The following is a 24,929-nucleotide window of genomic DNA, read 5'->3' as shown; positions in this document are numbered from 1 at the left end:
CGGAGCAATGGTGATGACAACTTTTCTTGTTGCTTCAAACTAACTTCTTTTTTCTCCTCCATGTTTGAAAATAGGAAGTTTTCTTCTGCCTGAAATGATATATCTGGAAATGGGAGGAGGAAGGTCAGAGTGGCATTTATGAATGGCATCCCTGGGGAGGGCAGTGCGGGGTAGTGATGGGACATGGTCCTAATGGAAATGGCAGGGCATTTTTGTACTGAGAGAGGATGGGGGTGGGTGATGTCTTTGAAGAGAAGAGGGCAATATTTATCTGAAAAAATCACACAAACTTCAAAGAGAGAACTTCCCCTTTTTAAATGTATAGAGAATATGACAAACTAAAAATATGACACTAGAAATGGAATCCATGATGTGTTGGTATCAGACATCTGTCAAATGCAATCAGCTCATTTAAACCATAGTTGTTAGAATCTTACGATTCATGATTCGATTCATACAATTCGTATCAATTCCACACCAAATCGATTTGAATCTTAGTAGTGAATCTGAAAATAAATGAATTGTTGCTGATCTATCAATTCATCTAGTGAATCTATCAAATCAATTTGAATCAATCGATTCACACAATTCTGGACCTATCATTTCGTGACAAACCTGACTATTTTAAAACCTCTCAAACAACATTTCTTTCTTTTTTAGTGCTTTTATTTTTATACGATTACCTTATATTCCTTGTATGTCAGCTTTGTGCTTCAAAAAAAAGGAGAAAATTAAACTTTAGGTCTTACATTGGCTTCACAAAGCCATTCTTCACTCTAGGAGGAGTATAGCGTTTGCCATTAGGAAGAAGGGGTGGAACACTTATTGGTTAAGGTGGTACTCATTTTTCATTGTGTTGTTATTTGTTAAGATTCAAAAATTAGTTTTTTTACTAGTTTTGTTCAATTATTATCATTTTTTTAGGTTAATTATTTTTTTCCTTGTTAATCAAAGAAAGAATATGCATGATATATTATTTTTTAAAATTGCTGATAAACACCAAAAATTCAATTTTTTATTCATTCCTTCCCTTAAACAGCATAAAATTCATTATTTTATTAATATTTTCTAGCTCATTCTCCTACTTTTCACTTTTTTAGGGAAAGCATACACATTAAATATGGTTTTTTATTGTAAAAATTTAAATTTATTTTACTATTTTGTTGTTGTTTGTATATCAATATAAGCATGTCATTTAGAATTGTTTTTGGAAATTTGCACTGAACCTTACGATTCAATTCAATTCTCGATTCTCGATTCCCAAAATTGGAATTTCGATTCACAATTCAAATCTTGATTTGGCAACTATGATTTAAACAAGCTAACACAGCATCTGGCTTTCAAGAAAACAGTTAAGGGAAGCAACAATACCAGCAATATAGAACATCTAAACAGAAGAGTGGACTAGCATAAAGATTTACTTCAAAACTTCTGCGTTTTTAATAGTTATAACAAATCAACTCGTACACACCACTGCTTCTAGAATGTGCACGTCAGCTTGTCAGGCAAAAAAAGAGGAGTGAAAAAGAAAAAAAAGACAACTAGCTATTATTAGAACCAACAAAATCCAAAAGTATCTATCAATATGTCCAAACAAAACTCAACTTGCTGCACGATAAACCAATTACTTCACTATAAAGATACACAAAACTGTAAGGCAAAAAGCAGGGGCAAGGAAAAAACTGCAGTACCGAACCCCAAAAACATTGACATTATTGGTACCAGGTTTACAGGCGATGGCACCAAGAGTACTGCTCATTTGTTGCAGCAAAAGTTCATGCCACATTTTCGCTTTTATCCACCATGTAAGCATGCCATGCAAATTTTAAACTCTGAACAGGCAAAATGGAAGGTCATAGAACAGATCCACCAATCAGACAAAAACGAGAAACCACATAATTAGTAGCAGTCAATACAGCTAAATAAAAAATATGACAATATAATCTTTAATAGAAAATCAGGCAGATTATTTACTGCAAGCCAAAAAGGTAAGGTAATAATTTGATGTTTTACCAATGAGACTTTCAATAACTCAAATTTTTAACTGTATCTGATAAGTTAATGCAATCTATGTGAGAAACTGCATGATGGGAAAATCAAAGAGAATAATTTTTTTTAATCACAGAGAACAAGGCAGCAGCAAAACAGCCTGCTAATCCATTAGCAGAGAAAAGTGTCCAAAAAAAAATGAGATCTTTCGATTAATAATTTCTATATTTCAATTTTTCATGCCATCTAGTCAATAGGATCAAGTGAAAGAAGTCTTTCTCCTTCCTTTTTTTTGGTTTGGGGGAGAGTGGAGGGGAAGTTAAAAGAAGGAATTTTTTAAGGGCAGATCATAACACGTAATAAAATGTGCAAAAATAATTTACACAAATTTGATAGAAAATAATTACCACATATGCTAAAGTACAGCTAATCCTCATCATCGCTACTACTTTGGGAAACGTCGTCATCTAATCCATAAAGAAAGTCATCAACCTCGTCTTCTTGTTCTTCTTCTTCTTCATCACTTTGGTGATCATGTGCAAAAGTTGGAGTTTTGTTCTGAGCAACCTTGTCAATCTACTTAAACAAGAAAGTAAGAGCATGAAATGAAAAAAAGTTTAAAAAAAATAAAAACACACCAAATGCTGAATTGAAGTGAGGACATTAAGTTATTAACCTGTGCAGTCACAAGCTGGAAACGACCAGATAACTGTAATAAAGATTGAATAGTGGACCTTTTGGATTCAATACTCTGAATGGAGAAAATATATATATTTCAGTCAGAATGCAACTAAAAATGCTAGAGGGATGCCCAAACACAAAACAACATCATTTGCAGAGAAAAATGGATAGTTACATACGACCTATGCCTTTGTCAAATATGTACAAACACATTAGTCAAAAGAGGGTACACGTATACAGATTAAATCTTTGTCAACTTAGACGTGAAAAACATTTACATACATGCATATTTACAAACTGGTGTATATTAATTTACCCACATAAACTCAAGAGATGTTTGATTTGCAGCAGCAAAAATATTCCCATGGAATGACATTCCCGGGAATCTCATTCCTAGGATGGGATGCTTGCCTCATGGGAACATTTTTGTTTTGTTCGCGTTGAAGATTCCCAAGAACATACACAAGATTCCCATGTCAATGTTTGGTCCAAGATGGCAATCTTAGCGGGCATTTCAAGAATATGACCACTATACACTTATACCCTTGACATGTATATACCCAATACATGAAGAATAATTATATTTTCAACACAAAAATTTACTAATATGCACTAAACTAAATTCATTTCACAAATTTTTTAACAAACATAAATCAAAAAAATCAAAACTTAATATGACTTTCATTTTATTAATAATGTATTATATTAAATGTAATAATAGTGTAATAATACTAGATTATAAGGGCATTGTTGTCCAACTGGCTAAAATAACAAGGGCAATTTGGTCAAAAAAGTAAAAGCCACATGAAACCTACCCATGAGGGAGGATGAAAATGAGATGCCCATGTTTTGTGGGAATATTCATTCCCAGGAATGTTTATATGCTTGCAACATATGATTCCCATGCCCAAACAAACGTGGGAACGGGAAGTCATGGGCATCAGAATCCCAGGAAAGTTGGAAGAGGCTGCAAACCAAACGCCTCCTTTAAGCACATGCACATGTGCATACATACAGCACAAGATTGGCTAGGGATTAAACCTAACAATCATTGTTCATGGCATCTGCATCCTTGTCAATTCCACCATTGTATTAAATATACCACTTGCCAAGAATAAAATTGATTAGATGCTATCAGCAATTTCATCTAATAACTCAAAATAAAGTTGATTAGATGCTGTTAACTATTTCACCTACTAGCTTCCATTACTGTAGGAAAATTATCACTTGAAACACTAATCATGGAATTCAACTTCTCTGGTTTCACATCTTAATACCTTCTGAATACATTTTGATTGGAGATCCTTTCCACGATTAACCTCTAAGAGGCACACTAACAGCCACTATGGATAGAAACCTGTGTTTGGATTCAACAAGTTCTACCCTTTTGTCAATCAGATAGTCGATGGTTCTTCCAACACAAACAAGAGATGGTGACTATCCATGAAATCATGATGAATTTTGGGACTTCTCTGCAGAGAATTAAACTTTTAGACAACCACAACATCAAAGGAACGCATTCTTTCTCTATGAACTGCCACCATTTTTGGAGCTGCAAGTGCCCGTCAACAGAGCCAATTCTGCAACAATCCCAACCCATAATCCCCGTCATAGCCCCGTCATTAGTACATCTCCAAAGGTCAAGCCATCTTGTCCTGCACTTCCATTTCTTCATGGTCAATCAGATCGTCAATGCTTATTCCAGCATGAACAGAAATTAGATAGAAACAGAACCATAATGACTTTTGGGGGTTTTCTGCAGAAATTAAATTTTTAACACCTACAACTTCAAAGGTACACATTCATTCTCTATGAATTGCCACCATTTCTAAGAATGCAAAGTGCTGGAAAAAAATCCGCTGTCGGCAGAGCCAATTTCAGCAACCATCCCAACTCATAATCCCTGTTTTAGCCACTTAATTAGTGCATGTCTAAAGGTTAAGCCATCTTGCCTGGCATTTCCAGTTCTTCATTTTTTCATACTGGACCCTGATGATGAAGATTGCTTATTTTCTGTGGATTGCAATGGTGGCCACCCCCCGCTCTGCGCAGCATCACTTTTTTTTTTCATTTTCTTCATTTTTTTTGTAATTCATTTCATTTTTTTTTTTCCATTTTTGCATCATCCTTTTTGTTCGACTGATCTCTTTCACACATTTCATATTCTTTACAAATTTACCTTTTTCCATTTTTTTTCCAAATCTCATATTTTATGATAGAGATAGTTTACATTTCTATAATTTCCATTTTTTCTTTTATTTTTTTCATAACTTTAGATTCTAAAACAATCAATTAGTTCACAGATTTTTACAGGCTAAAATGGATAAAAAGTAAAGATGTTTAAATCACTTATAAAATAACTATAAAATGATCAATGTTTGGATTCAAATACTGGTTTTTTGAATTAGTTCACCAGCTCAGAAATTAATTCAGAACTTAACACTTAATTCTATAAAAAATCCCCAAAGACAATACACTAACATAGAGCAGAACATCACTGAAATCGCCAACAGGCCCTAATCTAAGATTTAGTGATGTCAAAGCAAGAGTTCCAACTCCAAGATACAAGCTTTTCCATCACAAATAGACAAACTAGAAATCAGCACTGCTACCTGTCATGAAATGTGGGAGCATCAACAAACACAAGGTTAGTTTTGACTTTTCCTCAATGACTTTCACAAGGTAATAATCATTTTTTTAGTACAAGACTATGCGCAAAATTTGTCATGTTTTCTCTACTACAGTATAGCAGTTTTATTAAGAGAAGCTTAGGCGCAACAGTAAGGTTGCCGTCGTGTGACTTGGAGGTCACAAGTTCAAGGCGTAGAAATAGTCTCTCGTAAAAACGCAATGTAAGGCTGCATACTATAGACCCATTGTGTTCCACCCCTTCCCGACCCTGCCTACGCAAGAGCTTTGTGCACCAGGCTGCCCTTTAGTATAGCAGTTTCATCCAGACCTAAACATAATAACTCTAAAACAAACTCCAATTGACTAGGCCCATGACAATACAAATGGCAGTGCACAAGATGCAGACTCAAACAGAAATCTAGTGTTCCAACAAAAGAAAACAAAGACTTTGTTGTTTAAAATATTAAAGTTAATGTTCAGAAAATCTAAAATAAATGTATTTATTTCCTATTCAATAAAGAACTATGATTAGTGACACAATTAAAACTCCAACAATAAATACACACGTTAAAGGGAATCTTTAAAAAAAATTGTGGGTGTATGTGTGGGGGCAGATGAGGATGAGGGCACATTTCACCTTGTATAAGAAATCAAGCACTTGACTCGCTGGCTCATGAGATGCAATCGAATGACCATGACACACCAATACATTATAAATCCATGGAAGAACATATTTTCCACTGTATAACCTATTAAAGAAAACCAGATTTTTAGCTTTCAGTCAATATTAGTTTGTGCTTATTTGCACTGCTTGATGAAAAAGAGAATGATGAAAAAATTCGTGATGGTGAAGCAAAAAATACTCAATATCCCAATAAAAAAAAAAAAATGAAACAGTTTTATGCTTGGCTGGCTCAAGAGTGATATAGAAAGATGAACCTTGATTGCCACGCATCCACCAAGACGGTCAACAACTTGCATGCATCACAAGGTGTGATTGACAAAACAGCTGCCCTCATCTGATGGAGAACATTTAACATAGTGTTGGTAATAAAAACTTGGAAGGTCGTGCAAGAAGAAGAAAGTCCAGAAAAATAAAATAAAATAATATCTGGGGTAGGGTGGCAGAAACAACAAAATTGTGCCACACTCAGCAGAAAAAATAAGAAGACAAGGTATATGAAGAACTAAATCTAAATTAAAAAAAAAAAAAACCTTCTTTTGAGGAACATTAGCTTCAAGATTAATTCCCTTAAGCAATGTAGAATTAAGTGTTGACTCGGTTGCAAGATCATCCTTGTTACCAATAATCCCCAATGATCTAAGTTGGTCCTCCATGCAAAACTTAACAGTATCAACTTCATATGTATCCATGTCACCTGCAAAGGCCATAATAATTTTAAACAAAGAACCAGGCAAAGACATCATCAAAACATTTATCAAAAAAAATTAATCTTTAGCATTAGAAACAGAAAACCATGAATTGAAGGCCATATGCCCAATAAAAAATTATCAATTTCTCAGTCAAGGACAAAGACTAAGAGGGTGGCCATTGGGATCAACAGTAAAGTTGCTACTTTGTGAAAGATAGGTCACGAAGTCCAAGGGAATAGCCTCTCTGCATAAAAGCAGGGGTCAGGCTATGCACTGTAACAACCCTCCCCCCTACCCTCACAATGGACCCTTGTGGCCTAAGGACGCCCTTTTCAATCAACACCGGATAATATAATGCCAATGCAAACATTCTTATCATTAAAATGTATCAAACATACTAAAACAGAAAGAAGAATTTACTAGGATATCTAGCACCACATTAGAATTTATGGGTAAAATAGCAATCTATCAAAGAATAGAATAACAGAATGTGTTTCAAGGCTTTAATCCCTCGAAATATAAAGGCCTATAAAACTAAATTCACATCCTAATCTATAAAGAACCTATAATATTTAAACCCAAACACACTGCTATGGACATAACAAGGCACTCGAGATTCATGAAACAGTTCCAAACAGCTGAAGGATATAGATCATAGAAAATATTGGATTTTCAACCTAAAAATTTGTGATTGTAAACCCACATGAAGGTAAGAGGAAGCAATAATTTTTTCTTTGGGTAAATGGAAGGTCGAATATATCTAAGTTACACAACAGGGGTAGCACATCCTCCATCCTACATCCCTCCTATCCATTCCTAAGGATTGAACCTAAGATCTCAAACTTGAGTGTCATTCTCAATCCATTGGGCAATCTCCTAAAGGGCATAGAGGCTTTAATTTAAAAAAGATTAATGATATATTTCAATACAATCATGTTTTTTTAAATTATAAACAGTCCACCAAGTTGTGTGAGATTTTATATTTTAAACAAAATTCGTCTCTTGTTTTTTTTTTTTTTAATAATTTGATATGTTTCAATCTTTAATTATTGATTTCACTTCTTTTTTGGCCAGTGGGGTTGAAGCCAATCATTTTTTAGCATTGTTACACAGGTTTTTCACTCTTTTCACATACACAAAAAAATTTTTCAAGATTTGAGTGGAGCAATGAATGTAGCTCTGCCACTAATAACATAAGAAAACAACAATATTGTTAAAGCCAAAGTCCCACCAGGCAGAGTTTGCTATATAAATCATTTTCCATCATTCTACTCAATCTAGGGCAACAACCTCCAAAATCTGGCATACCATCAAATATTTTCTTATTACTTTAATCCAAATTATTCAAGGTATATCTCACCCCCTCCTACATCCTAAAATATGAATTGAATCACTCTCTCATTAAAACATTATCTAGTTTATGTTGCAAACGCTCAAACCATCTTAAAACGCATTCTGGTCGATACAAGAGAACCAGTCTAGCATACTCAATCAATAACCGCTCATTTTGACGCCCATGCTCTAGTAAGACAGTATCACTGATAAAGATATCAACATCCTCCCTTTTCTAAGATTAATTTTACCTCTCCTTGAAACACCCCCCCCCCCCCCCCAAAACCCCCCAAAAAAGAGTTTTAGAAGAGAAAAAAAACATATAACAAAAGGGATAATAAAACGAGAACAAGAAATCTTCCTTTCACAAAAAGAAAACCAGATACAAGATCACATAAAACACAAAAAAAAAAAAAAACACCCTACATTTGTCTCATAAAATGTCTATTCCTAAGAGTAGATTAGTTATAATCAGTGTTTTAAAAGGCATTCTTGAGGCGCGCCTTGATGCGTTTTGGGCCTAAAACGCCCTAAGGCATTAATGGAAATGCGTAACTCCTAAAAGGCGTACACCTCAGGGGAGAAGGCATATGCCTCAGGTGTCAAGTCTCGCCCTTTTACGCCTCAAATGCCAAGCGTACGCCTTTCTGGATTCTTGGTTTATAACATAAATTAAATGGGGCAGAACCCAGAATGCATCGAAAGCTCTATCCTCCCTCTCTCCCACAAAGCTTCCTCTGTTCCGCTCCCTCGACGAAGCCTCCCGCGAGTCTTCTCCTCAACGATAGCCTTTGCTCTCTCTTGGACAATTCCTCCAGCACCTCCTCTCTCTCCGACAACTCAACAGTTGCTTCCAACGATTCCTCCAAGCTTCTCATCTCTCTCCGATGAGTCAACGATTCCTCCAAGCTTCTCGTCTCTCTCCAATGAGTCAACGTTCCCTTCCAAACTCTGATCTGCCTCCAACAAATCCTTCTGACGTATATTTTCCCTTCAACGAACCCTTCGGAGCTGTCGTCTCTCTGCAGCGACCCTCTGCAGTCTCTTGCCTTTCTCCGCGACCCCCTCACCCTCTCGTACTCTCTGCCACTGTGTTGGCTGCAGCTGGCTTTTAAAAATTAGAATCTTTGAGACATTTTTAATTTGGCTTTTTCTTATGGCTCATGCTTATTTTTTTAATATATATTGTTTGTGTTTGTTAGTTAAAAGTTAAAACTTAAAACTGGCCTATATGACATTTAAAAATTATGTTTTTATATTTTTCTCTATTATTTTAAAATTTTTCACATTTTTTTATTATATATAAATTAATTTTATTTATTAATTATTTAAATATATATATAATCCCAAAATACTTACGCCTTCGCTTTTAAAACACTGGTTATAATAAGTTAGTTACAATTACTTATATAAAGAAAAAAAAAGATGTTAACATAGAGCAAATAACAAAGATAAACTTTTTATGAATCCATAATAAGGAATAGACTAGGAATAACTATTCCCAAATTTCACCATAGAAATATCTACTCCTTTCTAACATGTTGGACGAAATAAAAAGACAAATACAAGGAATTTCTTTTAGATGATAAAAGAATGTATATTAGAATGAGAAAGAGACGTTACAACTTGAGAGGACAAGAGGTCCACCTGGAAAAATAAAAAACAGAAATAAAATAATAATAATAATAATAATAAAGATGAAAATTAAAAAATAACAATTAAAATTATAAAAATAAACAATAAACAAAAAGTACTCCTAACCAAGAAAACCCCTTCTCAATCCCTTCCCATCATAATTCACCGAGCTGCGAGCACTTTTGAGTTTGCAAGCTCCCTCTAGACCCTTCTTCGCTTTGTACTTACCCCCATCAAAGCACATTTCAATTCCACCACCATCACACATTTTTAAATCCAACTTATCCCATTATATCTTGGGGTTCTAAGTCCTTCCTAGAAATCACCTCCACTGGTGTAGGTAAAACTCCATCACTGCACTGCAGTTTATTATCCAACTCATTGTTCTCAAAAATAGGAACCCCCTCCATGCCGAACCTTCCAACAGGGCAGGATGTACATATGATAGGTCCCCGAGAACATCACGGAATCAGAAACATATCCATATTATTCCTGAATCTCACCCAACAGCAAACCACCATCACAGTCAAACTCGTTGATGTCATCAAAAATCTCCCCATTTCTTAGCCTCCTTTCCTTTGCTAACTCCATCACTTGCTATATCCTTCGTCTTAAAAAGTGTATCTTCCACAATGCTCAAACTCTCCTTCAGAATCTCTCCTTATAATCTTTTGGCCTTATCTCACCAGAATGCTCTCTTTCTGCTTCATGTAATTTCTTCATTTCCGCACCCGTCATTGCAGCCTTCCAACGAGCATACATCTTAAAAACCTTAGATTTTTCAGAATTAAATCCTGAAACACCAGATTTCCTACCCAATCCAACTTCTTCTTTTTTATTAATACTGTCGACACCAGCCTTTAATCCCTCTGCAAAACCATAATCAACAGCCAATCTGACACTTCTATTGTTATCATCATTTTCTTCACAAACTGATTTCAAAAACCAAATTAATATCATCCTGATTACACTCTGAATATTTATCCTTTATTTGCTTATTTTGGAGAGCTGGAGAAAGATTTAGTATTTCATAAATATCTTGCTGGATACCCACCTCCCTCATATGTAAACTTTGGCTAGGAAATTGGATTTGTTCATACACAGGGTCATGCAAGGGAAGGGCCTGAACACCCATATCCTTGCCCTCAGCCTTTTTAGATACGAGACCTATCTGCAAAAGCCCCTGTTTATAAGAGACTTCTTTGAATCCAGAGGAAGGCCCATAGCATTCTTGTCAAAACACTGGACCTGTTCTATTAAATGACCCAACTTTGTTAAAAACAAAGCATCACCTTTCTCACACACCTGGCCAAAATCCAGGATGGCTACCAGACAACCAGGCCCAGACTTCATAGCTTCATCGTCCCCTATTGCAGCCCCAGTAGCCTCTGCAAGATTAGCAGCAACCACTGGAACCCTAGTTCCCCGCACCTTATGGACATTCACCTCCGACCTCCATAAAGTGGTGCTGTAATCTGGTAAGCACCCCTCATGGTAAGCACCCCTGATTACTTTAATAGCAGATCATCCCTGCACCTAAGACACAATTTTTCTAATTGTGGACTACTTGAGCAGCCTTCACCTATCATTCCTTCCATCACCACCTTACTCCACAATCTGGGAACCGAAGTGCTTGCAACACCTACTCCTTCAAAATAGGAACAAATTTCCTTCACAAATTCACAGAATTCATTCACAACGCTTCACCAACACCTCCAGGAATGAACACCGAAAAATTCTTATCTTTACCCCTCAGCCCTAATTCCGAAAGCTTACCCACCCTCGTTCATCCCTTGCGAACGCTTCTGGAGCCCCTTTCCAACCAAACGAAAGTTGATAGACCATCAGCAAGCCAGTAAACTGCCTCCTTCATGAATTTAACCCGCCTATTTCGAGAAATGTTATTCTTGAGCATGCACAGTAAAGGGGTCTCTCCCTCCTTATCCAATCTCAGATCGAAGGATTTTCCATCAATCTACACCAAACACTTTAAAATCGCCTCATGCTAACACAGCTATGGTCACGTTCTCACGAGGGTGAGAGAGTTGTTACACGAGAGAAGAAGGGACCCATCCTTAGGTAACCAAAGTCTTCCAGAAAAAGTGGAAAGCATGATGAAAAGAAACCCCTTTCCAACGCCCACACGAATGCAAGATAATGGTTAGTAGCAGCCACACTTTTGAAGATTCTAGCATTCCTCTCCAACCAAACAAACCATATAATAGCCATAACATTGATTGCCCCCTCTTTCCATTCCCTCTTGCCTATATATCTACTTTGTTCTTCCCAAATTTCTTTCTTCACATGTTCCAGTCCCCCCTTCCCCCGACTTGGTCTCTTTTCTGTTCCTTCCGATCACTTCTCCAAATCCATCTACTACTTCCATTTGCTTGTTCCTTTATTTTCACATGGTTCAAATGACAATCCAGCTTCCCACAGAAACTATTTCAAAGACTTCACCCCAACACCACATAGTTGCAGAGCCATATATTGTCTTGCACCACAAGCATAAGCATGTAAAAAATTTGGTTTGAACAATTACAACAAGCAGTCATGCAGAAATGCATCTATAATGTGTGACTCAAATGCATGCACGCGTGCATATATTTCTAGCATGCAGGGAGGATAATCAATGAACTGCATCAGATTCACTGAATAACATCCACAGTACCATACACAATACAATGATTACACAATCAAATATTAATAATAAAGCACCATAAAAATTCAAAGCATCCTGCCCAAATGGAAGCAACTGATAGTTTTATGATCAAGGAAGGTGTTCAAATAACAGAACTTGCATACACTGATACTAAAATTTGGAAACTCCTATGGAAAGCATGTTCAATATTAAGCATACCTTCGCCCTCCTCAGATTTAGCCTGACTCTTGCTGTCGACAAGAGTTTGCTGTCTTTTCTTTTTCTCATGAAATACGAAAATTTTTGGAATGGGAAGTAAGGCATCTTCAGCATTTGCACGATCCAATGCAGTAACTGTCAAATTATGAGAAGTAATTAAAAATCATGCAAATTTAGATAGACTCAAATGGGGAGAAAATGACACAGGCATAACAAGAAAATGGTAGTCTTAAAAGCAACTCCTTGGATTTCTGTTACATGTTACTGCTCACACTACAGCAGCAGCCTTCTTCTTTAGGTTTTATTTGAGTCATTTTGGTTTAGTTGATTTTGTTCAACTTGGATTAATCTGAATCAATGGGGAAGGTTTAGTGTAGTCTTCTAATCATCATATGTGGCTTGACTTTTTCTTTTGTATACAAAAAGAAGAGATTTCATTAGAGAATAAAGAATGTACAAAAGGAGAACAAGAAATACTCATGAAGAAAATAAAACAAAATATACAAAACTACAATCAAAATAATAAATCCTGTCGATCTTGCCTTGGATCTGACAAACACAGCCCTTCAAATCACCCAACCAAATGTCGTCCCAACTCCAAGAGTAAATACAAGAACCATCACCTACATCAAATTTTGTATGAGGATAAAGAGACACTAGATCTGCGACATCACTTCCAAAGACTCAAAAGAACATCTTATTTCCAAATTTGTATCCCACCCATTTAGCAACATGCCAAATTTACTTCTAGTAACTTTGTGCCAGAGGGAATTATCCTCGAAAGGAAACCACCAAAGCCATTTACCAATTAAAGCAATGTTTTAGACACCAAATTACCAAGACTCAAACCCCTTTCCTTCTTAGACCTACAAACAATCTCCCAACTAACCAAATTTTCAGCCTTCAGGGTTTGCATGGTTATGGACCCAGGAAGAGATTATTCCTTTGTATCTCTTTAAGAAACATAGACCTTCAATGGACAATCAAACTAAAGCTTGACTTACTGCACTCCCAATAGCATAAAAATATTAAGATGGAAGGATCATATATGTCAAATCCAAGGAGTGCTAATGGAAGAAAAATAATGGTGACTCGTCAACACAATGCTAAACCGCACATTTGGTTGGAGTTTTCAGGGTCCATAAAAATGATCTGCCATTTCAAAAATATAAGACTAAACAATTACAACCATGCTATTCTTGCATCTCTGTATAATCATAAAAGATAATGGCCAAAAGATAGAGCAAGGAATTATTATCATTTACCACCCAAATGGATGCATAAAATTACTTGCGTTAAACCAATTCATTTAATTTATATGCAAAATCAAAGGGAATTCCAAAATTACAGGTCTCTACGATGACAAAAACCTTTGAAACTAATAAATGAAAATTGATTTTTAATATAATTTGTGCAATTTTTTCTAATACCAATCATTTACCACCCAAATGGATGCATAAAATTACTTGTGTTAAACCAATTCATTTAATTTATATGCAAAATCAAGGGGAATTCCAAAATTACAGGTCTCTACGATGACAAAAACCTTTGAAACTAATAAATGACAATTGATTTTTAATATAATTTGTGCAATTTTTTCTAGTACCAATTTTGGGCAGATTTCCAACACATCAAAATCTCATACCATTGCAAACTCTTGACAAGTAGTCTGTGAGAGAAATTTATGATCAAGCCTCACCTCCATTTTGTGAATCCTTCCTTTTTTCAGAAATATGAGACTGATTTGGCAGGAGGACCCCATCCTGTGAACTGTTCAGCTTGATGTCAGTTCCAGAATGCACTAGAAGTTTTTGAAACAATGGCTTTATCAGCAACCCGTAGGCAACAAACACATGGCATGATGCAGGCTTGACAACACCTTGTAATTTTGCAGCAAATATTGAGGGTAATGCGACCTTATGATTCTTAGAGATATTGTCTTGAAGAGATAAAGAGATTTTTGTGGGCTTCACAATGCGTAATTCCTCAATAGTCTTCCCATACCATAAATAACAAACACCTAATTCTGAAATGGCCAAAACATAAAGATCTGCATCTACCCCCCCATTATCCATGCACCTGCTGTCCAAAAAGACAGCAGGATGCTCCATTGCAAGGACACAGCAGGCTGACCGATTTTTGCTACCATCTATTCTCCAAACAGCGACGTATCTTTCACCAACAGCAGATGAAAGGATAAACTTCCCATCTTCAGTAAAGATCATACAGCGAACAGCCCCCTATTAATCAGCAGATTTATTTAGTTGACCAAGACTGGAAATTGAAAAGAGACGTGCTGATATGCTATATAATAAATCATATTTGTGAATGAAATGAGTATTAGGAATAAAGTGGAAGACATTCATATGACAAAGAATATTAAACTGACTACTCACAGGATGCCCAGAAAACTTCTGTATCTTCTTTTGGTCTGAGCAATTGAAAATCTTCAATTGCGCAGCAGCAGTTGCCAATATTTTCCCATCTGATGTAGAGGAAAGGTAATTAAAGTAGCAGTATCAGTAAAGCATAGAAAATTTCGCTGTGCACTCGTGATATGTAAACATTAACAATGGATCTTCCCGTATCATGTAAAACAATATTCACCCAAGAAGCTCATCTACAATCTTAAAAAAATTAAATATTATGGCTAAAAAAAACTGAATCCAAAAATGGATAAATTCATTTGTTTCATCGATGACCTTTAACATCATTTCTTAGCACCATCAAACATACTAAAAATTCAAATAAAAAATAGCATGTCGCATTATATATTAATTTAACCACAGTGAAACATCTCATTTATTAAGTCCCATTGTTTATGCATCTCCCAGTCCAGTGCCAACACATACAAGAATTCTCAGTTTTCTATAATATATACAGGCAAACACGCGCGCGCGCGCACACATACACACACACATATAACAAATGGCTCAAAAATTTGCTAAGAAGATTTACCAGGAGAAACAGACATTGAGAATATGGCCTTTGCAGAAGCTTTAAACTTTCCCAACAGTTCGCCTGAGATGTAATCGATTTTGCAAATCATCCCATCAGCACCCACAACATAAATGCATGAACCACATGCAGAAAATGAAATATCACTAACGCCCCTGCAAATCAAAAATATTTGGGTATGCGATGAAATTTGATGTCAGATTTTTTTTTTACAAAAATTATTATTTAAATTTTAAGTCAACTGTTTTGACGTTAAAAATATTAAATCCAGAGTCAAGGCGTCAAGCACACAATTAAGGTATTTTCTGTTGTTACCAAGACAATTGCAGCCAGCTATGATGAACTTTGTAACATAGGTAATGATATCCCTGAATTACTTATTTCCAAGTCATGGTGTCCTATGTGTAGGACATATCAACTACTTTTGTTGTACTAAATGGCATCAATTAATCTAGTTCCTCTGTATGGATAATAAAGCGATTCAACTTAATACATATTGCTTGGGTTGCTCCAAGTGGTCAGATCCATTAATATGGATCTAGTGCAAGACCTATGAGTTAGAATATCGTTCAATGGCTTAAGTGGCAGCTTCTAATTGAAAGAAAACAAAAATAGCCTACAGAAACTCACCCAGGATGGCAATCACTAACTCTCCACTTCAATTGACCAGCACGTATGTCAAATGCTAAAACATCACCACCACCTGTTCCCAATACTAACAATGAACATACAAGCTTCCTTTTTTTCTGCCAATCATAAATGGTTTTGACACAACAAGGATATGTCAAAATACAAGGGCATATGTCACCAATTCAAAGCATAAATGAGAAAGCAACTCCTTAGTTTGAGTTTTGTGAATAATAAGAAACCTTTCTGTCAAAAGTCATCCACTTCATACAAGTATAATCAACAGAAAGATGCCCTCTTTCAGGTTTAGGGTATGAATCCGTTGCATCAGTTGACATGATGTCTGCAAACTCTGCCTGGATCTGGCCCTTCAAAGTGTCCCAAATCTGAAAAGAGAATGGTAAATTATTATTTCCATGAACCAACCACACAACATCCAACCAAAGATGACCTATTTTACCCATCAATGATAATTGATATTGAAGCTTAAGCCTCTGCTTGGATCAAAGATTTTGCAAAATTAAATTAAAAGAAATGGAAAAAAGTAGGAAATCAAATTTTTCAATGTACTTTTATCTCTACCAAGATTTCTATTAGGAATGAAAAGTTATGAATACAACTACATTTTTCCAAAAAATGAAAGGCTAATGACATGTAAAATAAAAAAATTATTAAAAAAAATTCATTGATTTAAAGGTAGGTTCAGGGAGAGAGAGAGAGAGAGAGTACTCTAGACATATAAATGTCATTAAGGATATGAACAATGAGGTAATAACTAGTGTTAGAGGCTACTAGACATATAAATGTCAACAATGAGGTAATAACTAGTGTTAAGATTAAAAGTCGAGAGTCTACCAAATTCCCAATCAACATAGGTGCAGATCGAGGGTCTGCCATGAGTCTTTATCCTTTTGCTTTAGTTATAGATGAACTTATTAGGAATATTCAAAATGAGGTTCATTGTAGATGGTATTGTCTTGGCTGACAAAACTAGAGGTGGACTAAATTCAAAATTTATGAAGTGAAACTTTAGAAATATAGAGATTTTAAGATAAAGAGAAGCAAGACTTGATACATATCTGTTCCAATATAAAAAATAAAAAAAAAATTGAGAAAACTAATTAAAAACAAATAAGTACTAAAAATCTTCATAATAATAAATATATGGTCCCATCCATACCTCAAAAAAAATCTTAACTTTCTTTTTTTCAAAATTATAATAACTAATAAATATATGTTTCTATTTATTCCTTTAAAAATCATAACAAATTAAAATAATGAGTAATTGGTTGACTCCTTCCATTAAAAGAAAATATTTTCAAAAACAAATTGCAGCATTTGATTTGTTCGTGTTATTTTTCAATTTTTAAATTCAAAAATTACCAAAAATTAAGATGGAGGTGTTGGAGGCCAAATAAATTTGACGGTCAAGAAATTCTTAGGACTAATCAATTTTGTTACCTTGGATCTATTATACACTCTAAAGGATAATATATTGACTTAAAGGTTGGGTAAAAGGAAGAGGTGCTCTGGGCGTGTTACCTGATCGTGGAAAACCATTAAAACTTATTTTTAAGAAATCTTTAGAATAGCTATGAGGCCTATACTATATAGATTGGAATAATTAGCTACTAAGAAGCAACATATACGAAAAAAAAAAAAAAAGTAAAAGTTGCAAAAATGAGAATCCTAAAATGGATGAGTGATATTAAAACGAAAAAAAAAAAAAAAGGATCCATTTGGTTAAGGATTCAAAAATGAGTTTTCATAGTGTTATTTTTTAAAATGAAAAAAAAAAAATTGATTATATCATGTACTTTCTATACTCAAAAATGTTCATCCAAGTGGCAATTTGTTAATTACTTTCTATACTCAGAAATGCATTTGATTAGGTATTTCCGAAATTGTTTCCAAAAATGGAAATAATGGAACTACATTTGGCTAATCTTCATCCAAGTGGCAATTTGTTAATTTGGGCTCTAAATCCAAATTTAAATAGAACATGCCCACGGAAAAAAAATATCAAAGATCAGAAAGTCCATAGTAGCCAAAGGTGCAAGGCGAATTGAGGTGCAAAGGGTATCTGGAGCCTAGGCAAGAGGCGAAGGCACACGCCTCACGGAGGTGAGGCATACATTTATTAAAATTGTGTGTGAAATACCCTATATAATGGATTCTTGATTGAAAACGCATTAGTACTAGTACTAGAATTTTAAAATATCAAAATATTCAGTATTAGGGCATAAAAATGAATACTATAACACAAATTTTCAATAGTCTGATATGTTGATACCATAAGTTCAACAAAATAGAAGCAGAAATCAGCAACACGGAAGAAAAAAGAAACATCAAAAGCAGCAGCAGTGCAGCTCTGACTGAGACAAGATCGCAGAGCAGAAATGCTGAGAAAAAAGAAATGCTTCGAGGGGGAAAAAAAATCAAAGAGATGGCATAGAGCAGCAGAGCAGTGAAGGAGAAGAAGACTGAGGAGCAGCAGAGCAGAAATTTCAGGGAAAGAAGTAGAAATTCCAAAAATAAAAATGACAAAAAAGAAAAAAAAAATCAAAAAAGGGGGTTCGCAGCATTGACTGAGAGCAGCACTGCTGACCAGAAGATGAAGAACAGAAGAAAGAAGCCTGAGAGCATCTGAGTATATATGTCAGGAAAAAGTTGCAGAATTCCATTAAAAAAAATCAAAAAATAGAGGGAAACAAAATGGAAAGGAAACAGATGGCTGAGATTAAAAGAGAAGGAAAAAAACAAAGTATATTGTGAACATGTGTGAGGCGCGCCTCACTGCACCTCACTGCGCCTCTTAAGGTCACCTCGCCTCGGGCCCTGTGAGGTGCAAGCATTATCACCCCACTATGAGATGAGACAATCATCATATAGTTTTGTTCAAAATAAAGCTCAGTAATAAGAATAAAACATTTTTTTTATTTGACAACTGGATGCCTTCATCCCCTCCTATAGATAACTTCAATCATCACTTTGAGTAAGGCATTCAAAGAGATGCTAAAGTTGCAGATTTCTTTAAAAATGGGAGAGGGAATTGGTCAAGGATAGCAAAATGCTGAGCAAATAAAGAACAATCTGTCAGGTATTTCTTTCTCTGAAACTAATGATAAATACATCTGGAATCACACATCTTCAAGGAATTCTTTTTCAATTCAGCTTGGAATCTAATCAGACATAAGAAACCTTTAAATGATTGGAGTTCAGCAATTTGGTTTAAAAGATACACCCCAGGATACTCTTTGATGGCTAGCAATTTTAAAGAGACTTCACTCCCTGGAAAGTTTGCATAAATGGGGCATAGTCAGCAATTCTATATGCAAAATCGGTGGTAATTTCATAGAAGATAGAGATCATCTTTTTTTCAGCTGTGAAGCTTCTTATAAAGTCTATTCAGAAACTAATGCCAGGTTTATCATCAGAAGAGATAACAGATCATGGAATGAAGAGATGAGATGGATCTCTACAATGGGAAAGGATAGAAAAAACGATTGCTTGAAGCTGACATGGTCTGCTATAATCTACCAAATTTGGAGAGCAAGAAATGCTCTACATTATGATCAGAATGCTAGCAGAATGCTTTTAATCCGGAGGCGCTATAATTAGCAAAGTCCATTAGGAAGTTAAAATCAATGTTAAAGGTTTCAGTTGTTTTGATAGTCTGCTATAAGTTTGTAGCTGTTATCAGTTTCTTTTTTTGTTTTGGATCAGTTTGTTCAGCCTTTGGTCTGTTGACGTTTAGGTTGTTGTGATTGTTGTGATTTGGTTTCTCTTAATTGATAAAAATCATTTTAATTTCCGCAGGGAAAAAAAAATAACAACAATCACTATCGGTATTATTGCTATCATTATTACTGTTATTACTAAAAATGGGCGTCCACCCCATACTCCATGCCTTCATTGCATCCAGAAAACTATATCCGAAAATACAGAGAGCACTTTCTATTTGTTTTCCGATTTTTAGGTGTTTTTGGATATACTTTAATTTCTTGAAAACACTAAGGGTCCGGATCAAGAATTTTGCTTGGGGAAAGGAAAGAAAAGGAAAATAAGGAAGAAATTCATTTTCCCTTATATTTTCCTTTCCTATTAAATACTTTCAAAAATAAAATATTTATTTTAATATGACAAAATTAAGAAAAATTAAATATTAAAAATCAATATTTTGTTCATAAATTTGGTATATTTTCTATTTTCTTTCTCACTTTCCTTAATAACTAAAATATAGATTCCTTAACTTTTTCCTTTCCCTACCCTAATATTTCTTGAGTTCCAAACAAAGGCTTAGCAAATGCAAATTTTGGGGTTTTTGAATACAGTAAATGTTAACCAAAAGGGCCCTTATTTTTATATAAGCCGTGTGCTTACTGAACAGATTAAGAATCACAAAACTTGTGGGATTGAGTTGAACTAATTTTAAATAAGTAGAAAAAGCCGGTTCTTAAGTTATTCGAGAACTTCAAGTACCTTAATCCGGCCATCTCCAGAAGTGATTGCACAGTAGTCCAAAGAAGGACTAAAGGACGTCAAGACATCCTTGATATTGTGGGAACCCATCAGCCTGAAATTAAAGGACGAACACAAGTTATTGAGAGAATCAAAGATCCAAAACACTTCACATCCATCCGCAAGACTGCGCAAGCGGTCGGTTCGGTTAGTTCGGCGGTTAAAAGCGGAAAACCGAATTTTTTTTCCGTCAAGTAGGCAGGAGAACCGAACCGAAGTACTAAGGACAACCGAACCGTACCGACCGATTAAAACCGAAGATGAAGTTGTGAGACTCATGACTCATGTGCTGAGGAAAAAGAGAAAAGAAAAAGAAAAAAGAAAGACCTGCGGCTACGAGCCTGCAGCGCTACAACAACCAAAACTGGAAGACAGAACTCACCGAAGATGAGGAAGGCCGGAGGCCTGCGGCAGCAACTGCAAGGGGCGATGACGGATGCCGGATGTTGGTCACGAACTGACGGGAACTCAGCAAGGCGCCAAGGCCGATTGTTGGGCACGAAATCACGGCAAGGCCGGCCAACAGGCCGAGCGGCGAAGACTCCTAGTGGGGAGGTGGGGAAGAACTGGGGAAGAGCCGGGATTCAGGAACCCTGGCAATGGGGGTTTTGGGAATTTCAAGATGGGTTTTGTTTGGGGCCTGGGGCCTTGGGATGCGGTGATGGGCCATTGCCAATTGGGCAATTTGGGCCTGGTGCATATATATAATGGAAAATTTCGGTTTATGAAATCAAGAACAGAACCAAATGAATTGATCATAGGACCAAATCAACTCGGTTCCGATTGTGTCGATTCAAACCTAAATTTGCACAAGCTTACACAAGGTCAAGTTATTAACACTCGAGACATAATAATAATAATAATAATATAAATTAATAATTATTTGGACAATTAAATTAAAATATATTATTTAACTTCACCTAATATTTTTTAGGCATTATCACATAAATATAAATATTACAAATAAATATTTATGAATAAATATGTTAAAGCATCTTATTTGCATAGACTGAAAATGTTAACTTTGACACGTAATTTTTTATTAATGTAAAATATTAGTTATTCACATTTATTATTACTAGAAAAACAAATTTTGATTCATTTTTAGACTTTAACTTTTATCATAACTAATTTACTAGACATACAAGTTTGCAATTACAATCATTTAATTCAATATTTAAATTATGTCAAAAGTAAATTGTCAAGGTAAAATATTGTATCGGGTATTTTAGACCTCTAGCATTATATTATTTTTGGTACATTGCTATCTCCCTATTTAATATAGCCTATCTCCTCAGTTATGATATTCTTTGTGCTTCTTTTGTTTAGAATATGTATCTTCTCAATTACACTCAGACTAAATATTTTATTAATGATAAAAGGTAAAACTAAATAATAATTATCTAAGCCAATCCCTACAAATTTTGAGTTTCTTCTAATGATAATTTAAATAAAATGTCATGGTTGAATTTTACTAGCTATTTTGATATTATTAGGCTTCTTCGCTAACTTATTGACATTTATATATACTACTATCTTTACCTAATATTTTTTTGTTCTACCAAATTTGTTATTTCTTCATTTCAATTTTACTATGCACCTTTTAATCTTTTAATCACCAAGGATTAAGCCCAACTCGATTCGTTGCTACCCTAAGCCAATTCATCCACTTAAATTGGTAGTGTAGAATGATTCTAATAAAATTAGGAGTAATTAACGATGTTTCAATGTGCACATTAAATAACCTGCACTATATGGAAAAAAATTGTGTATAGCCCCCCATGGCATGGCACGGTGGAAAGGTATCAGCAAGTAAGAAGGAGTATCGGGGGTTCAATTCCAAGTATATACACTTACGAAGCCAGTGGCACCTATGGATGGTGAGAGTTTACTTTGTGAGCCAACGGGGACTATGGATGGTAAGAATTCACTGTGTGAGCCAGCGGGGACCATAAATAGTGAGAGTTTTCTGTGAGCCAGCAAGGACCATTAATGGTAACGGAGATGTGTCCCAGGAGTCGGGTTGGCCGAACGTCCAACTGATGCACAGAAGTCATGCCCGCATCCGGACTTTACCCTAATCAGGGAGACCTCGGGGAGGAAGATGCTGATCCGTAGGTTTGGTGCAGCACCAGGGGGTCCGAAGGGCTCGTTGGTAGCTGGAGTTCCTATGTAATCCAAAAAAAAAAAAAATTACGTATAAGGTGACTATAAATTTTTAGGTTCGGCAATCTAATCACGTCACAATTTAGATAACTAATTCTGTATTTTGGTTTTAAGTGCTTTTAAATTTAGAATTATTGATTTAAGTCAAACTTTCCTAATATCTTTCAAAGTCGAAATATATGATTGATTGTAGAAAAAATGTGTCATGATTTAGATGATTTAATAATTTCTCATAGGGTGATATACTTATTTCACCATTTAACAATACATCGTCCTCCCTCATTCAAGTCATTGTCCTAATCTTGTTGAGTATTCCTCTATCACAATTGACATCAATGCAAGTCTTCTCCGTCTTCTTCTTAGGTGTTCTCGTCTTCTCCTCAATCACCACCTCCCCCCCCCCCCCCTTCTCTCAAGTGAGCTTCTTATTGAGACAAGTACGAAGCCACCAATTGAAGGCTTGAGCCACTAGTTCATTAGAGAATCAACACCCATATCCCTTTGGTGCTCTCCCAAAGGCAATTCAAGATGAGGTGAATTAGGCCAAATTAAGAAATAAATGCTTAATTTAAAAAGTTAAAAGAAGTCAAATGACAAAAAGTATATCAACATAAATGTGACTGTAAAAGAGAGTGAGGGAGAGAGATGCAACTCTTTCATAGTAGTTTAGTTACACCAACTCTATATCCACTCTCTCAAGGCTCTAACTCCTTGATTCTACTAATAATTCAACTAGCTATAATCTCCTTGTTTTATATTTAGAGACAAAGGCACCTATACTTCCATTATTTTGACATAGATATTGACACCATGAGTTGATAAACAAACAAAAAAGATTCTCATAGAGATTGATTCATAAATGATGTGCATTTGCACATCAAAAATCTTAGGGCTTAAAAAACATACATATGAAGTTTGATATTTTCTCCTTTTGATGAAGATAAGAGATTAGAGAAGAGTAATAGAATTGGAAACATGATAGCAAAAGTCTTATTCATTTGGGCTTAAAAGACATACATAAGAAGTTTGAAGTCAAACTAATTGTGATGGGAACTATAAGGGCAATTCGGGTACTTCAAAAGGTGTAGGAATTATTCGAGACTGTCATGGCATGGCAAAAGCGGCTTTTTCAAGTTATTTTGGTAATGGTACAAACAATAATGCAGAATTAAAAGCAATTCTGGAAGGAATCCGCTTATGCAAGCGACTTTATCATTATAATGTGATTATTGAATGTGACTCGCGAATTGTTGTTGATTGGATTCGAAAAGGTAGATGTACCTTGTGGTATCTTTAAGATTTTTGAGAGGACCTCGTGGTAGAGTTGGAAGGAGTGAACTTTATGGTGATCCATCAATATAGAGAAGACAATAGTGCAGCTAATTTTCTCGCTCGAGAAGGAGAATTGTGAAACAATGTCATCTACGAAAACCAACATTTTTTATCACGTTCTCTGAAAGGTATCTTTCGGATGGACAGGTTGGGTCTAATTTCCTTTCATTATTAGTTCAACCTCTCATTTTTTGTTTGGTGGGTTTAGGTTTGTTTTAAGGTTTTAATTTTTTTCTAAACCTGTTTAGAGTTGTTTAGTGGTTATTTTTTTGTAGTTTGTTTTGCTAGAACCACAGTTTTTCTCCACCATAAGTAAAGGGTTTTCTATTAAATAAAGGAGGTGCCCCCCTCTTTTACCAAAAAAAAAAAAAAGTCAAACTAATTATTTTCTGCTCATTAGAATGTGTTAGGCAGTCCAAACAATCAAATAATCATTATATAATCATTCTCCCCTCTTTATAAAATTTCATCCCCGAAATTTACTATTTGAATCATACATCATTCTCTGAGGAAAATGGTCTACTTATTTTATTACTTACCCTCACTTATGGCGGAGGAATACCATGATTACATTCTATGTTCTGGGAGATTACACATATAAAACTAATAACTACTTTTATCTATTCAATACATATACCTCCAAAAGAAACACTATCTAGCTATTATACTTTACCTGATTACCTCTAAACCTCTTGGAACAACTGTGGGTATTTCTGTTTCATCTGCTCCTCGAGCTCCCAAGAAGCTTCCTTTATAGAATGATTCTTCCACAAAACTTTTACTAGCTGAATTTTTTTAGTGCATAATTCTTGTATCTTCCTGT

The 24,929-nt window shown here is 35.3% G+C and overlaps 1 protein-coding gene across 1 annotated transcript; it reads right to left on the bottom strand.

Moving 5' to 3' along the window:
• Positions 1-1,527: 1,527 nt before the first annotated feature.
• On the bottom strand, positions 1,528-21,282 carry LOC131150757 (uncharacterized). Its single transcript, XM_058101692.1, has 14 exons — positions 20,991-21,282; positions 20,570-20,663; positions 16,330-16,473; positions 16,091-16,206; positions 15,461-15,615; positions 14,899-14,987; positions 14,202-14,742; positions 12,503-12,637; positions 6,517-6,680; positions 6,241-6,320; positions 5,939-6,050; positions 2,666-2,740; positions 2,397-2,565; positions 1,528-1,832 (listed from the first exon to the last, which is right to left on the bottom strand). The coding sequence occupies exons 2-13, from the start codon at positions 20,657-20,659 to the stop codon at positions 2,416-2,418; spliced, it is 1,851 nt and encodes a 616-aa protein (XP_057957675.1). The 5' UTR covers positions 20,660-20,663; positions 20,991-21,282; the 3' UTR covers positions 1,528-1,832; positions 2,397-2,415.
• Between the last annotated feature and the right edge of the window lie 3,647 nt (positions 21,283-24,929).

Source organism: Malania oleifera, chromosome 3, assembly GCF_029873635.1.
Source record: "Malania oleifera isolate guangnan ecotype guangnan chromosome 3, ASM2987363v1, whole genome shotgun sequence".
NCBI lineage: Eukaryota > Viridiplantae > Streptophyta > Magnoliopsida > Santalales > Ximeniaceae > Malania > Malania oleifera.
This window is presented reverse-complemented; position numbering and strand designations above follow the sequence as displayed.